This window comes from Corvus cornix, chromosome 2 (genome assembly GCF_000738735.6).
Source record: "Corvus cornix cornix isolate S_Up_H32 chromosome 2, ASM73873v5, whole genome shotgun sequence".
NCBI lineage: Eukaryota > Metazoa > Chordata > Aves > Passeriformes > Corvidae > Corvus > Corvus cornix.
In genome coordinates, this window is record NC_046333.1 from 26,417,950 (window position 1) to 26,435,725 (window position 17,776).

A 17,776-nucleotide genomic window follows, 5' to 3' on the forward strand; every position below is an offset into this window, starting at 1 on the left:
AGACTAAGAGGAAATTTTTCATATCAAAGAAGGAATCTAATTTTTTATCCCTTTGAAGCCCAACTCTGTATCTCTTGAAACTCGTTTGCTCTGTTATGCATGAAGGTAGATTAGAAACCCAAACCTTGGAGATCCTGGTATCTTCCTTAAATACAAAGACCCACTGAAAACAAAGTTAACTGTCATTGTCTTAAGAAAACGAAGTCTTGGGCCCCAGGAGCGTACTACCTTAGCATCTCCTTCCATTAGCAGGAGATAATTCCAGTGACACAACTTTGTAGTCATTCACTAGACTTTAAGTCTTTCCAGCTCTTGGGAGTTTGATGCCCCTGCCATGCAGTAATACTCCACACAGGAGAAGCACGTAGTTAAGAACTAATACTACCATTAAAGAAAGAAAATTACTTGACCACGGGGTAGATCAGTGTCAGAATTAGGCAAAACCATCTTGCAAGCTTTCATTTTAGCCCTCTAAATGTTTACCAATAATATTCAAGCTACCCCAAACAGTCAGAGATGAACGTTTAAGTACAAACCCCTGACACATCAAAGAATATGCATATGTGTTTAACAGTCATCTGTTTGAAAAGTTGGGCCAATGTGGAAAATCCTATTATCGATTAAAAAAAATACAATGGGGACCCCTTCAGCTAATGCGAACCACTGTAATTCTATTGACAGCAACGGATCTGCACTGACTTAACCAGCTGAGGATCTAATTTCATATGCCTTAGAAAACTGATGCAACTTTTTCCATAGCTGCTCAGGAGTTTTATACTCTCATGGGGATCAATTCCATCTAGTATGCAAGCAGGTGTTGAGTTTGCTTTGAATCTGAAGTCCAGTCACACAGAAGGATACTGGGACATGTGCCATCTAATTTTTACTGACCCACGGAGATTCCCCTCTAGTATGGCTGTAGGATTCATGTATTTTCTGCAGTAGTCTAGTGGGAGATACCTGTTTCTTTGAGAAAGCAGAAACCTTTATTCAAGATATCAAAGTGAGAACCTGACCTGGACCACAAGCCCAGATGAGTGAGCATGATGGAAGCAGAAAGTGTGAACAGAAAATGTTTTGCCAGAAATACACCAGGACTACAAAACATACAGAAAGGCATGTTCTGCTTTTCACCATTACTAGACTGATTTGTAAAAAAACAACAGTTAATCTGCAACTATCCAAAATCCACTCCGCCCACACCATTTCAAGCAATTTTCTTTCCTAATGCAACAGGAGTTCTGCATTAGTGGGAATCAATATGCTCAGCCCTCTTAATCCAAACAATGAAAAGGTCTAGGGCTGGGATTAGCTCACACTCTTCAGAGGAGCAGGGTATATGTAAAATTGTCAACTGAGATATAATCTCTGGGGAGAATTAAGCAAACTACTCCAGTTTTGCAAATCTACAAGCTGTACATTCACAACTTTGAAATGAATCCACCAGAGGATACACACTTAGCTTGATGTTTTGTTCCAGGCATTAAGGAACTTTGGGGAGGTGGGACAGCCCTTTGTGAGAAGGAAGTCTATTTGTAGAAGAAGAGAAAAAAAAAACCCTTTGACACTAATTTTGACAGACCTACTTCTGTCTCTATAGTAATAACTAATTACATAACTACTGTAAGAGATTTCAGTGACCAAATGCAAAGCACTTGCAGGCCCTGCCAGGCTAATCAAGACAATTTCCAAAATGCCAGAAACAGGAACTTCCTATAATAAATAACTTAGCACATTTACATCTCAAATTAGAACATCTGGAAGAAAGAGACTATGCCTGATGCCAAAACAGGCCTTATTGTATCCTACCACTTTCCACCACCACCACCCCTCCCCCATTCATTTTCTTTAGCCTTTTTGTAGAACAAACACTGATCCAGGTGCAAATGCTCAATTCACAAGGAATGCAGTGAACATAAAATTTCTGTAGGTTTGGCTGCTAGTAAATCCCTGCTGTTACTCACCATTGGAAGTTGTGCTGGAGGCAACAGCTTTCTCACTGACATCTGTTCGACTGGAGCATTTCACGATGGAATTCTCCACTTTTTTCTTCTCAGTTGTGGTAGAGCTATGGGACTGCGCCTCCATGATGACTTCTCATTACTTCAGCTCTCCTTGCACTAATACCTGAATGAAACAAGAGAGTCATAAACTTTAAAGACTGTTTGAAAGCTCTGCCCAAATCTTCTCACCCCTCTCACCTGAAGAAGAGCCTGGAGCACAACTGAATTAGCAGTTCACAGTTCTGTAAGCTCATCAAATCATGTTTGCATGCATGAATTCCTAAGGAATTTAAAGAAATACTAACACCAAAAATAAGCATGTTTGCCTTTAAAGAGAATCAGCATCACAAACCACTATGCTGTTTGATGGGTAAGTCCACTTTTTTAAATTCGGAAAGGTTTTAATGGATCCAGGGGGAAAAAAGGCCAGTATTTTTCTCTTATGCCCAGAGCACTTTGGAACAAGGCAAAAGAAAAAAAAAAAATCAAGACAGACATTCATGTTGACTCTAGAAGCCAAATATTTAAATTTCAACATTCACGGTGTTGGAACACACTGCAGCGGGAATTATCCTGTCTATCTCTACACCTTGTTACTCATGTAAACATCTCTCACTTTGTTTGTTCAGAAATCTAATTCAAACAAAATTGCATTGGTGAAACACCCCGAAAAACCACAGGGAAAGACAAATATTATTGCTGGTGGCAGATAATGAGATCACTTTCTTTTGCATGTAAACGCTGGAAATAGAAAGCTCTGTAGAGATGTGTATCTGGTTATTTTGCCTTTCCTGGATGTTCTCAGTGTCATCTCCAGTGATATATTCATTTTATACCCCACAAATCTTTTCTCCTTATTCTCAGATATTTTATATTACTGATGGAAACCCGAGAAGCCCAGAAACTTCCAAAAGGGTATTGGTGCTTGTGCAGCAGTGCAGGCACACCAAGCCCCAAGACTGCAGGGATCTTAGGCTGTGAAGGACACAAACGTTTGTTTCCAAGTATTGGTCTGCAGCTTAACTTGATGCACACCTGCCTGTCCAAGTAAGCTTTACACAAATCATCAATATTCAGCACATATCATGCGTAAAACCAAATACCTTGGTACTTTGGTGGTTTGAACATGAATCTATGCAACAACAACAAAAAATAATAATAAATAGTTTTCTGCTATGAGCAACACTGCTTGTTAGTCAAATGGGTCTAAAATGGAAGGAAGTCACACTCTTCTAGGACACCATTTAAATAAAATTTTAAAAAAGCTTTAAAAAGCCACAAAGTAAAGCGTAATGAAGTGTAATTATATTAGCAACCTGCTTCCCCAATCTTTGACAGTCAAAAAAAATACAAAAAAACCCCTCCAAACCAAAAAAAAAAAAGAAGAAACAACATCAAACCAAAAAAAAAAGGGCTGCAAAGCCAATTCATCACAAACACAGCTGTCTAGTAAACCTTCCCCTTCCCACCTTCCTAGTAGGAGTTCTTTTTAATAGTACAATAAAACACTCCAAAGCCTCATTGTTATACAGTAGGGATCAAAGTAGAGCCCAATCACTAAATGAATCATTATTTAGCTAGGCAGCACAGCCAAGGAACTGGGCTAGATATCAGAGACTCTCTGCCACTGACCTACTGTCTAAGCTTTGGCAAGGCATTTTTCTTTCCTTGAGTTTCTTGCTTGCTAAAAACAGGAATAACAAAGCTCAGCCTGCCATAGAAGAGGACTTCTATGACTACTCTCAAGATCTATCTGTGAAAGTGCTATAAATATTACTGTGATCTGTGAAACAACTTCCTACCAGAATGCTAAGGGGAATGTCAGGTGTCTTCAAATAGGGAGTAGGAGAGATCTAACAATACTCAACTTGCAACAGCCCTGAGTTTTACCCAGCAATGGGTAAAAAAAATCTCCTTGAGGAGACAACCTCACATGAGCTTTGCAAACAGCACCGTCCCAAATTTCTCATATGCTCATATGCTTCCTCCTTTTTTCCCTTTGCACACCTCATGCAAGGGCATCCCCAGTTTCATTAGTTAGCTTGAGTATCTTGCTTTTCAGTCTCTTGCATTAGTAGAAGAGGGGGAGGCTTGCACTACTGCCAAGCTGTTCACCCCACACTGAGAGGAACGTGTTTGTTTGCTCTATACAACCCTGGCCACATGAACACCAAAACCTGCCTCTACCCAGCCTCCGACCACTGCATGAGTCCTTCAATGTACCCTCCTATCCTCTGACTAACCACCTTTGAGTTATTTAACATTAGCTCAAATTAATAACTTTCTATGCATCTCTGAAGGAACTAAAAAAGCTATACATCTTCAGCTGTGGTTATTTTTCTTCTGTTGCCTTCTAAGGGCCAACACTGCTATTGAGGCAGCATCCTGACTTACACCAAAGAGTATGACTTTGAAAAATTGGAAGAGGAAGCTGAAGAACTGGTCCCCCTTTTTGTTTGGTCCTTGGTTCACAAGTGTGTTTCTTTTGACTTAAAGTCATGAAAGGAAGCAATTATACTCCCTATTCAACTAGAAAGTAAGAAGCCACACACTCTGCCTCCACAAGGCCAGTGGAGTAGCATGAAACATTTGGGTAGAGGTCACAAAAATGATGACAGGTGTCTAAAGTGGTTCCACTGCCTCCTGCCACACAGATGTCTATGCAGGTATGTGCAAGGAGCCTTCACTTATCTCCACCTCCTCACTTATCTCCACCTCCTTCCCTGTCTCATCATGACAGGACAGGACCTCCATTACAAGCTGATCCTACCACTTCTCAGAAAAGGAAGGTAATGAAGGTACTTCAAGGAGTTAAGATGGCCTTAATCTCATAAAAAGCATCTTTTGGTCATCTACAATTCAAGAGCAACATGTGGCTGATTAGACTGACATCATCCATTCTCTTGGCTACTTTATTTCTTTCCCCAACACACTGCCAATGAGATTTTTCTGGTGCTTTGGGGTCATCTTCTTTACTGGAAGTAAGACTAGCAGACATAATTCCATTCTCTTCATCATTCTCTATCAGTTCTCTGTTTTATGCTACCTGGTGTGGACAACAGTGCAGAACAGAGGCCTAAAGCAGCACTTAAATTTTTGGACAGAAAATTACAGAACTGGCCAAGAACTAATATAAACACCTGTTCTTGGTACCTGTTCTGGTTCATGTCTATTTAGTTTACATTCAGAAGGCTGCTTTTATTCATGTCAGCATGGAAGAGGGAACACTGCTAGAGTGAATTTTGTTACTCAGCTCTATACCCTGCACCACAAACCGATGGCCTGGGCATTGCAGGCCTTTCCTCCTGTGCCCTCTGTCCTCTGCTCCCAATCCACACACACGTGACACAGACACCTCCAAGAATTCCTGCAGATCCAGCCACCTCCAGTGACGTATCAACAGTGGTACACATGGTGGGGAAAGTACGGAAGGCCAGAAGAGAAGGCAGGACTAATAATTAGAGGGATGTGGCTTACTATGTTTTGCCAAGCATGCCCCTTAGGGAAGCAATCATCAGGAAATCAATACGGTGCCCCAAAAATCTTTTTTTTTTCATGAAGACTACCTTAGGAAGAAGTTGAAAACACAAGCCAGACACACATCTTCTAGAATAATTCTCGTTAATTTTGGCTGATTTTTATTTTCTCTCAGAAATTGTACTGAAATACAGGAGCTGCAGGTCACAAAAAAAAAAAAAAAGTCCAGATTAGGTAAAGATTTCTTTCTGCTGGTTGCTAGCCCCTATAAAACAGCATTCTAAAAATCACCCAGCCAGACATCCTCTCCACATTAAAATACAAAATGGCTTGTATTAGGGTGTACATATCTCTCTCCAGTGTGTGGGTCAGTTACTTCCCTGTTCTGGCCTCCAGGCCTGAGACAATCTGCATCTATTCACAGCAAGGAGTTCCACTTTCAAAAAACCTGAAAGCTAATTTCATCAGCTATCCAGCATCTCCATGTCCATATGAATGGCAAGAAAATGCTATAGCAGTACATGGGCAAAAGCCTAAACTTTCATAGGTAAATAGAGGGATAAACATTCTTTCCTGAAAGCAAACATTCATGGCTTTTTCCCATTCAGACATGCTTGAACCTTTTGTAATTTCCCTGAAGCCTGAACCCACTGCACAATTAATTCCAGATCCCCATTTTAAACCTAATCCCTCTCAAAACAGTAACCTGCATGCAGGTGTGTCTCTGCTTTTTAAAACATAAATGTAAGCCTTCCCCAATTGCATATTATATTGGAGGAATTTTAGGAACAAGCTACTGAAATGAACTAGTTAGATGAGGAAAACTGTCTCTTTTAAAAGGAGTGCCAACAAATGACAATGTTGGAAACTTACTTCGAACAAAAAAATTCTTTCAAGTAACTTCTTATTATGTAATTTACGGTCCTTATGTGTGTTGATTATATAACTGTGCCATACAATAGTAAAAATGATCATATTAATATACTGGGGAGAAAAAAAATCCACATCTTTTCGTTCGTTTCTTCACAGTGCAAACTAACCAGTGGAGCAGCCCTGTGCTTGGAAGAACAAGAAACTTGACCCTTTCTGAACATACATTTCAATTTTCCAAGAAATCTTCACTCTGTGTCACTTTTCCTGTCTGAACTACTTTCTAAATCATTTTATTTATATTGCATACATTAGTTTTAAAGACCAGACCATTCAAATATTTATTCCTAGGAATACGCTCACTGACTTCAGTAAGACTGCTTGCTTTGGTCTAAGTACTGAAGTGTAAGCATTTAAAATTCTCAATTTGCATGTTAGACTGGTTTATGTTTCTTGTGAATTTAAACCTTCTGCCTCCAGTTTATTTTTATTTTTTGAGGGATATCTTTTAACATGTTGAATTAAAAAAAAAAAAAGGCAAGCAAAACCTTTCCCTGTTTTACTTGATGCTGCTATAGTTGTACTCAATTCATTAACAAGTGGTTTGCATCCACTGAGAAGAGCTGTCTGAAATAGCAGTGTCACAGCATTCATCATCATTACATCAGCAGTAGGGAAGTTCATACTGATTGCTATCAGCAACCAGAGTGCCCCAATCAGCGTGCAAGCAAACATAGCATGTTTAATTTTTCAGAAATGACTCTGGGTAGTTAGGGTGTTCATAGGTACTACTTTGATCCACACTACTGGAAGCAGTCTTTGGGGATACAATACATCTTGAATAGCGCAACTGTATGAAAGTGAAAAACACAAGGGGAGGCACAAAGAACAATCAGGAAATTACAGTCTCTCTCAACCAGAAAGGGCCCTTTATCAACTTTATCAACATGGGTTGCACTGTTCCTTGGGATTATTTAAGGATAAAAAAAATGCATCTTGTTCAGCCACATTCAAATGCCAAATTTACATGAGACAATCTTAAGCTACTATATAGGAGCTGTTTCACACTGATTTATATAGGCTTGATTCAGGTACATTTAACTTCCAAAACCCACCTAGATTTCAGCATTGCTTTCTATCAAACCCGCTAGCAAAGCTGCACTGACAAAGTTACCCCTGACAGAACCTGATGAAAAATGTTCAGGTGCTCAGACATTTTAAGAAATATTTTCCAACTGTAACATTAACCTCTTGGTATATCTCACCATTTTTTTAATAGCTATAGGAACTAACCTGAATATTTTAAAAATAGTTTTATCCTTTTCCAATTCTTTGTAAGCTAAACCAGAATTCTGCAACCCTCATTAATTACTCCAGGGTAAACTTTATTTGGGTTCTTCCCTGTTGTGACAACTACTCTCAGTAAGACTAAGACCAATATAAACAGCACAAATAGTTTTATAGCCACTTTATATAAAACCACAACAAGCAATAAGGGGGGGGGGGGAGGTATCTTATACTTCACAATACCTATCTCCATTTCAATTGCACGCGTGATCTATAAATGCACTAGTTGCTATCTGCGTACATCTAAACCTGTTTTGAAGAAAGAAAGAAAGAAAGAAAGAAAGAAAGAAAGAAAGAAAGAAAGAAAGAAAGAAAGAAAGATCCTGACAGAATCAGATAGGTGGATTCATAGCTTGAAATTGAAAAATACGCTCAGTTAAGGGACACAACATGTATTAATACAATCTTTCCTAGTTCATTACCATCTGCTGTCTTTTCCTTGTTACTTTCCTTTGATTTCTTTCCTCCCATAAAGACTGAAAAACAACTAGACCTAAAGCCTGGTTAATGACGATCTGATCTATTCCTGATAGGTTAAATAGCTTGTGGCAACAACAACGAGGATCACAAACACAAAGGCAGTCAGCTAGGCAAAGCAGTGCTATTAGCATCCTTGTGATTAAGATCCAAAGCAAGAAAATATTCTATGGCATACACTGAAGTACTGACTGATTGTAATAGTTGCTCGACTCCAGGGGAATTATACTTGCTTACGTATTTCTGCTACTCAGTTACCTAAAAGTTCTGAAAATATTTAAAACATACACATACAGTAGGATCAGTAAGTGGCACTTTCCACTGAGGCAGCACCTCAGTTGCTTTAAATACACATCAACCACACAGTCTTACAAGTAGATTATATCTACTTTTGTTTTCGGATTTAAAAAGCTGTTAAGTATAACCCCAATTAAATGTTTTCACTATTACTTAAACAGATTAAACTCTGTATCTAAATAAAACAGATTTCTGCCAGGAAATAAATTATTCATTTTCATACTCAGTAAACAGAACTTAATGGATAACAACACTGAAGGATTCAGGTTGAACTGTCCATCTCCACCTAGTCTATCCCTCACAGAAGCTGCTGTTTGGGAACATGCAACATGAAGCTGAGGGAGACAGAGCCCCAACTTAAAACACATCTCAGTGGCTTTACAAGTCAGATATGATATCTCAGTGGCTTTACAAGTCAGATATGATATATCCTCCGAGGTAAAATTTTATAATCAATTCATTGTCTGAGATTCTTTACAATAAGGAACTGAACTTTAAGGAAAAGCAAACAAGCAAATAACCCCACAACCAAAACAAAACAAATAAATCAGGTCATTAACCCTGCATTTAAGCATTTGTTATTTTAATCACATGGTCTTGGGTTTCCTTATTCCTTTTTTGACTCTCTTACGAACTACCCAAATACAATGGAAAGAATAAAGTTTATTTCTTAAAAAATAGAAAGTGCTACATATCTTTCAAGTCTCCGAATACTTTAGCATATTTAGGGAGGGGGGTTGTGTTTAAAACCAGTAATGCACTTACCCAGGAGGAATCAGAACTCCTTCCAATTAAACTGCCTCATATTGCTCAAAAATTCAGAATAAGCTGTGTTACTGCTTGTTTTGCAATCCTACTTGTTCTTGTGCTTCAAATTCTGCAGCAGGAAAAACTAATAATTATGTCAAAGTAAGATTAGCTGTAAAAGAATTAGCACCGAGGGGTAGAAAAAAAATCTCCTGTGAACTGTACTGTTTGTAGCAATAGGTTACAATGAGGGGCAACACTTCAAACTTCCCTACCAAGTCTATATTCTGCTTTTGCCCTATCTTTTTTCAGGAATTCAGCAGCACTAAGTCAAAAAACAAACTTAAGTAACAGTGCAGGGATTTCCTTTGGCAACGCATTCGTTTCATGAAACCTGAATTTTGGTTCATTCATACTCTCAAGATCTGAAATGCCAGGAATATTCTGAGAGAACAGTGAGGGGGACAACAGCAAGACTTGCTGTGTGGATAACACTCTATGACTTCCTTGACTGATACTGTTCCTAGGAATACTTATGGTCACAATACAGGCTGGTTTTATCGTTCCCTTCTTGTCGACAAACAGCTTGGTAAAGCAAATTACAAACCTCTGTAATGGATGTGCTTTGCACCACTTATTTAGTCAAGTAAGAAGTCACTACAACTTCCACAGAAAAATGCAGAAGTACTCTTATTTCAGGCAGTGGAGCTCAACATTCCAGTGAAATGACCACTTTCTTCACACTTTTTGTTTTATCTCATCAATCCCAACAGACAAAAGTTTCCTTAGAATCAAAACTTGATCTATATATCAATGTCAATCTATACAGGAACTGAGCTCAAGGAAGAATGCATTTAATGTACATCTATTGCAAAGATGTGCCTTCTGTTCCTAACTTATGATATGCAAATGAAAGAAGACTGTATTCCATATTTTACAATTAGCATTTTAAAACAAGATCAAAGGAATCAAGTAGAATGTTTTTGAAAGTGCCATGTTTTGATCACAGTCCCATTCCTGGAAGTCTGTTTATCTCCTCAGCATACTCTCAGGTTAAGGGATGCCTTCATCCAGAATTTCACATTCTAACACAACACAGATGTTTTAACATGTAAAAGAGCTAGGAAAACTCCATATACCCAGGAAGAACTTCAAGTGTGAAAAGTACTTTATAAAACTTTATCTTCAGCTTTTACAGTTTACTTTAGGTTTTACACCTGTCTCATAACAGCAGGAAAACTGCGCCATGATTCCTTCGCGTTTTTGTAACTTGACAAAACACAACAGTACAACTCTGAACTGCTGCATTACAAATGCACAATCCACTTCACGATCAACTAACCTTGTTAAAATAGTGTAACCACAGAATTATACAGCTATATTATTTTCCTAGAAAAAACATCCACAGTGAATTGAAGAGCCAAGCAAAACCTCACCGAACCATGTCCTGATAGTTAAGAATCCATAGTGCTAGGATTTCATTTTAATATATACGGTTCAGAACAGCGTATTGAACTGACACTAACTTGATCTGTGTTTCTGACTCTTCAGTTTCAGGTATTCATAAATCTTATCTAATAAAGGCTTCATTCTTTGGGCAGCTGGATGATGTATTCTTTACACACAGTTGATTTTCTTGACATTAACAGATTTGTATGCGAAGAAAACAGTGTCATACAAAGCAGCAAACACTACTGGGGGAGGTTCAGCTCTAAACCACCAAAAGGTCTGTTTGGTACTTTACCCTGAACTAAATATCAGATACCAAAAAAAACACAGCAGCATTTTGAGCATGAATAAAGAAAGAATAAATTTTTTAAAAGGCTTAATCATCTTGATAATCAGTGTAAAAAATAACTTGACATTTGAGTGGCAACTTCAGCTAAGAAAATTATTCAATCAGATCTCCTTGTAGTAGATTCTGATATTATCAGTTCTGACACCCAGCAACTAATTAGACACAAACACATTCTGTCCCAATTACTTTGTCCCTTGCTGTAATCTAAGTAACCTCGCAGGGGTTTTTAACATCACTATATTACCTCGTTTTTTATTTTGTTCTTAAAGAGAGAGAAACCAACACTTCAGCAGCCAATTTAATACACTTTCAAGGTAAGGCAGGTACAATTTATATGTACAGAGTACACCACAACAAAACCACAGTATGATGCCAGCACAATCTTTAAGAAAGTTTTCCCCTAAATCTCTGCAGAAAGCAGCCTTAAAAGAAAGCAGGGATTATCGTGAGCTGGAAGCTAGGGAGGGGACTTACCTCAAAAGCAGCCAAGCGGAAATCAGAGCAGTAATTCTACCAGTCGGCAGAGTACACTTTTAGAGCTATAATGGTGCGAAGAAGTGCTGGGCAGCATTGCCTGAAGGCAGCACTAATACACTGCTGACTAATGACTGGGCCATGCGGACAATGAATTTGGGGGTTGAAAACTAACAGAAACCGTGCAGTACCTTGACAAATGGGCTTTCAAAATTTCATTCACTGAATAACCTTTAAGCACAAAATTGGCTCAAGTTCTCTTGGGAACAATATGACACATGTTGTTGGACAATAAGTATTTTCCTTTTTAATTAAAACTATTGCACCGAATACATAAACATTATTACAGTGAATAAAATATAAGAGTTAACTATTTAGCACCTAGAAAAGACCAGACTCAGAACGTTCAATGCCATACGTTCAGAAGGGTCAATGAATGCCAGGTTAACCACCTGATTCACTGAAATTCATTCTTGGCAGAATATATTTTCCCTTTTTTGAGACGTAAAGGAGAACGAGAACTTCAAAGGTATGTTTAATGAGCTGCTACAAACACAATTGGTTAAAAGAGGCTCAGAAATTATGTACTAAAAGCTGCATTGTGCTTAGAATTACAACTGAAAAAGTCTCGTTTTAAAGAGCCCAGTCAAAGTCAAGCCTCATAAAACAAATCAAGCCTCGTATAAACTTTGTCACCTTGTGTACTGACAAACACATTAAAACAACAGAATCCCTCTTTAAAGGAGCTCCTTTTTTCCAGTGCAACTCGACTTCTAATTTGAAAATAGCAATTTTGGCTCTTTTTACAGACAAGATGAAATACCTAAAGTGTCCCTGAATTAATAAGTACCACTTGCCATAGACAGCATCGCCCTTAGCAGCTCCTAAAAACTTCAGAAAAGGATCTTAAAACAGGAAGCTTAGTGAGCTCATAAAACTGTTGTTGGAGCCAGGAACACATAGCATATTTAATCTGCAAACTGTGAGAGTCTACAATGATTTCAGCAAGATCTGAGGCATGCCCTCAAGGTTTGCTGGGATCTGGGATTAGGGAGTTGATAAGAACCCTCTACTGCCCATGGACATGTTTTTCTTCTGCAGTTAAACACAAATGCATAGAGACGTTTGACTGCTGCTTGGTGTTACTGCTCAAGTTATATAAAAGCTTTGCAGCTCCTTTTGCTGTCAATATATCAAAGTTTAAAAAAAATCATCAAAGTGTGAAATTTCATTTAAAGTCTGCCAGTCTACAGCTCTATTTCACAGACCTATCAAATAAAAGTAAAGATGAAAAATGCACTGAAAGAACTTGAAAAGTTTGCAGCAGCACCCATGCCCTATTTTTGTTTATTCTGTCTCATTTTATTTGATTTTAAAGTATAACAAATCAATTCCCTTATAAAAATGACAAAGTATAAAAGGAGGATGTCTATAAAACCTGTGGTTAAAAGACAACTTGAAATCATTATTACAGCTGAACCTTTTGTTGAATAAAAAGCTTCCTCTGTAGCCATTTTAGCATTTTAATTGCCTAACTGCAACTTGGCAGAAAATATCTTGAATCTTCCAAAACAACCAGAATTACTACAGAATATGAGTGCCAGAAAAACTAAAGCATTCTTCAAAGTATTCTTCAGCCAGGGATTTACAACAATTGCATAAAGAAGAAAAGCCTGACTTTTAAGGTAATCTACTATAGTCTAAAAGCATTAACATTCCATTACTAAGGTTTTCCTGAGGATTTCATGACTCGTTGATTCACTTTTCCTTCAAGTCTGCTTTTTCTTTGTACATTACTGTCTCCATATAGTTGAACACATGCAACACTGATCATTAAAATGCCTCTTTCCATAACTCCAAATAAACCCTGCTTTAATAGCCCTCAAATTCCTTATTTATCAGGCAAAGATGACTAACTTTTCACTAACACTCTACAACATAAAAATATGCCATTCCTTCCTTTAATATGCAGGATGAAATTCAAACACACTACAGGAGTGCAGGTAATTAAATAGCTTTCCCCAAAACAAGGCAGGAAGTGTAACTGAAACTTTCATGGGTCAGTATCAATGCATACATTTATCTTGTTAAAAATTCAAGTAATCTGCAAGGTGAACAAATTATATTGATATCTCCAAACTTGAGTATTTTGGTTTTTCCAACAACTATTCAGAAAAAAAAATCATTTATAACCATTGATACTTTAATTTCTCAGCTACGAACTGGTTTTGTGTTTGAAAATGAACAATCTTTCACAACTGATGATTACGTATAGCAGTAAAACACTGTCTTGGCCACTGCACACCTTCTCAAGACAAAAATGTTACTCCACTTAAGCAGGAAAATGCAGGTGATGTCTTTGTTTTGCAGTACTTCTACAGAAAAGCTTTGGAAAACAACATGTCCTGCTGAAAACCATATGCTATTATCAGAATGCAAGAGTGCATTCATTTGGGCACCTTAAGCCATAGTTTTGCTTCCACTGCTGCTTAAAAAAATACACATAAACTGAGAGAGTATTTTTCTTACTCATTCTTTCTACTCATTCAAAATCACATAATCCTGCTTTTAAAGAAATAATCCCCATCATTAAAATAGCCTTCTCTCATAGTTACTATTATTTATGCTCTTAGAATTGGGCTATACACAAAACTGAAAGTATTTACATACTAGCTAGTTATACCCAAACCTTCATTATATAAACAAACTCTCAAGAGGCTGCCTACAGTTTACATTGCTAAACTGATCACCATTACTTTTAATATATATTTCCACAACTGAAATACAGTGGTGTGAACACGGCAGTTTTTACATTTTAAGATTACTTTACTTTTAAAACACTGCATTCGTCTTCCTTCAAAATAATCATGACATATATAATTAAGAAACTGTCAGATCATTATTAATTTTTAATAGAGGACCTAAATGAAATAATTATAGGAATCAATCAGTGAGGCACATTTCCAAATTACAATGCAATTGCACAAATATTCAAACTACTTAAGGCCAGTTCTGGCACATTTCAATCCATAATCTCATTGAACATCACACCAAAAACTATTTTGTAACACAGAGAAACATACTGATTTCTCACTATTCCAGTCAAACGATTTCAAAAAAGATACCTACATCACACAGAGAGAGAGAGGCAGCCATGCCCTCCTAAAAATGTTTGTTGGTTTTATCAGCCACATTATCTCAAGGCCTCTGGAAAATTTCGCTTCCAAGTTTTTCTGTAGCACGCACACAAAAGAAATGAAGTCTGCACGCTGAAGCTTAAAAAATCATGTTTATTGAGCCTTGGAAATGAAGCGGGAAGTAGCAGGGGTGCGACGATGATGAGCATTTTGCAGTGGGTTGCTACTTAATGATCCTTTAGTGAAGTAGCCTCTAAAACATGACACTGTGTATCAAACGGACAGCTATCCGTACCTCTGACTAAAAGGCTCTTTGAGATCCGTACAGTCCATCATTTCAAACTGAAGTGGCAGCTGGAAAATGTGGAACAGCTGGCAAGGAGCTGGGAGAAAATCTTTTACATAAATATATCTACATACAAACTGGCAGAAGGCCACGGACACCGTGCCCGGAGGACCGGATCAAAACTACGCACCAGAGGGTTAAAAACAAAACTGGGGAGTGAGATGGGGAGCGGGGGGCGTGTGTTTCCTTTTACCTTTTCTCTTCACGTGGTGCGCGGGTTGGGGAGCGGGTGCTAGCAGCTGCGAGCCGGCGGGCCCGTCCGAAGGCGCGGGAATTGTGCCAACACCCCACCGACTTCACGGGACAATCGGAACCGCGGCGGACACGCTCTGCTCCCTCCCTCCAAAGTTGGGCGGCGCACGGCCGGGCCGCGGTGCCGGGCCGGGGCGGCGCCGAGGAGCTCCCGGGGCAGCCTCCCCGCTCCTCCCGCCCGGCCTCGGCTGGGCCCGTCCCGCCGCCCCGCTCCCAGCCTGACCCTGTGCCAGCGGCGGGGCGGAGCGGGCCGAGCGCTGCTCTGCTTAGAGAGGCGCCGGCAGCCCCGCGCCCCCCTCTCGACCGGGACCCGACCGTCCCCTTCCTCGCAGGGAGCAGCCGGCAGAGAACGACGGCCCCCGGGCGCCCCTCCGCCCCGCCAGATTTGACAGCGGATTCTCCCCCGCTCCTCTCGCCTTTCCCCCTGCGAAGTTTGTGCCGGCCTCCCGCTGCACGGGCGTGAAAACGCCTGGGAGTCGCTCAGGGAGTTGGGGCGAGGAGAAAGAAGGGGGTGGAAATAAAACAGGCAGCTGTCGCCCGCACATCGGCAGCTCCGCCGCGGGACGTGCCCGGCCGAGCCCGGCCCGGAGCGGGGACTGCCCCCGCCTCGCCCCGCACCCCGCGCCCTCGGCCCCCGCGCTCCGTGACAGCCATTTTGGGGGTTAGACACCTCGGTCCCCCTGCCCCCGCCTCCAAGTTAGGGAAGCGGGAAAGGGGCCGGGAGCCGGGCCGGAGCGCTGGGAGACGACAAGAAAGTGGCCCGGGAGTAGAGCCGGGGGAACAAAGAACTTCTAGCCCAAGTGGGTACGTACCTGCCGCCGCTGCCGCCGAGCCCCCGCGCTGCCCATTGGGCGAGGGCCGGTGGCCGCCGGTTCGTCCCCGCGCTGCTCCCCCGCCGCCGCGGCTAGCGGGCCAGCCCCCGTCGAGGCCGGCGGGCATCCCGCGGGGCAGGGGGACGGGACGGGACACAGGCGGGACGGGGGCGGCAGAGGAGGGCCGGCGGGTGTTGTTGGTGGTTGTTTTATCCCTGCCTGCCTCCCGCGGGGAGCAGCCCGCGCCTCTGCCTCCGTGTGGGGGTGTGTGTGTGCGGGTCCGACATCAGTTTCAGTGATCTTGTAATCTGATCCTTTCTGACTCACTCGCACTGACTGACATTTCTGATTTGGTTCAACAAAAAGAGCGGGGGGGAGGAGAAAAAGGAGAAAAAGAAGAAAAAGAAGAGAGGGAGCAAAAGAAAAAAAAAACATATATCCCCAAATCCACCGCCCGGTACCAAACAGTTTTCGTAGGGGAAGGGGGGACCCCTCTGTCCCGTCCCGTGCCCCCCGTCCCCTCCAGCCCCGCCGCCGCCCCGCATGGTTTTGGCTCGGCGCAGCCACCGAAGAAGGGGAACAAAACACATCGCGCTGAGGTACTCACGTGTCGGGAAAAGTTGTCCCTCTCGCTTTTCTCCGTCTCGCGCGCTCCTCTCGCCGCCTCCTTCAAGTTTTACAGATGTTGCAGGGCTTCTCGTCGTCGCCGCCCCCTCCTTCCAGCGCAGCCCTCTGGATCAGAGCAGGGGAAAGGCTCTTTAGGGATAACTCCCGATTCAAACACCCTCCGCTAAACTTCCCCCTTCCCTCCCCTTCCTCCGAGCGGCGGAGAGGGCTCCGCTCTCCTTCCCCCCCTTCCCTCCGCCTGTTCGGGACGCGGGCTGGCTTGCTGCCGGGGAGCGGGGCCGCTTGCCTGGGGGAGCGGCGGAGGGCTGCGCCCCGGGGTGCGGGTCGGGCCGCGGCCTGCCGGGCTGCGACGCGCGCTCTCGGCATGACACCCCCGCTCCCCCCTTCCTCCTCCTCCTCCTCCACCCCCGCCATCCCCCGGCCCGGCCCGGCCCGCCCCGGCGGCGGCCCACGGGCGGCGACACCCCGCCCACAGCCAGGAGGCAGCGCGGGGCGACGGCGGGCCCCCCGGAGCGGCCCCTCCGCCTCGGGTCGCGCTTCCTCCCTCTCCCTCCTCTCTCGCTCCATCCTTCAGCTCAGCCTGCATCTGCAGCCCCGTTTCCCGCGCACCGATGCCTTGGACACCCCTTTCTCCCTCCCGCCAAAAATTCAGGGCTTTTGGGGGGAAGACGTGCCCCTCGGGTGGGTTTTCTCTGTGTGCTGCGGCTTCTGGGCTCGCGTTTGCTCTGGCGCCGCAGCCTGACTTGACTGAAGGACTTCAAGGAAAGTTTCACCTAAGCCATGTGACACTGAAAAATAGCTCTTTGGGGGGAAAAAATACAAGTGCTTGGGCATCGGGAAGGGTGGCGGTGATGCGTCGCCTGCTCCTCCTTTCCCAGCCTACCTGCCAGCCTCCCCAGCACCCTGCCAGGCTGCTCTGGCCTTCACCCTACAAAACAAGGCTCTCCGCTGCCTCCCTCTTTGGCCCTCATCTCCGTTCTTCCCCCGGGCTCCTTGCGAGCAGGTTTCCCACAGCAATGCACGCTGCGGTTCAGAAATAGCAGGAACTAGGATGGCACTTGTTCCCGTATCTCCATCCTTCGGGAAATGATACGTCCTGACAAGACACCTTG

The 17,776-nt window shown here is 42.3% G+C and overlaps 1 protein-coding gene across 5 annotated transcripts in view; it reads right to left on the minus strand.

The window, feature by feature from the left end:
- Positions 1-16,894, minus strand: part of GLI3 (GLI family zinc finger 3) — a 207,612-nt gene extending 190,718 nt beyond the window's left edge. For 2 of the 5 annotated variants that reach the window (XM_039548514.1, XM_039548511.1), the window contains exons 1-2: positions 16,645-16,893; positions 1,965-2,127 (exon numbers count right to left, since the gene is read on the minus strand). In XM_039548514.1, the coding sequence (XP_039404448.1) occupies positions 1,965-2,088 (124 nt within the window). In that variant the 5' untranslated portion in view covers positions 2,089-2,127; positions 16,645-16,893. Of the gene's footprint in view, positions 1-1,964; positions 2,128-15,166; positions 15,302-16,037 lie in introns of those variants that run through there. The other 3 variants (XM_039548513.1, XM_039548512.1, XM_010398634.4) reach the window with 3 other exon arrangements.
- Between the last annotated feature and the right edge of the window lie 882 nt (positions 16,895-17,776).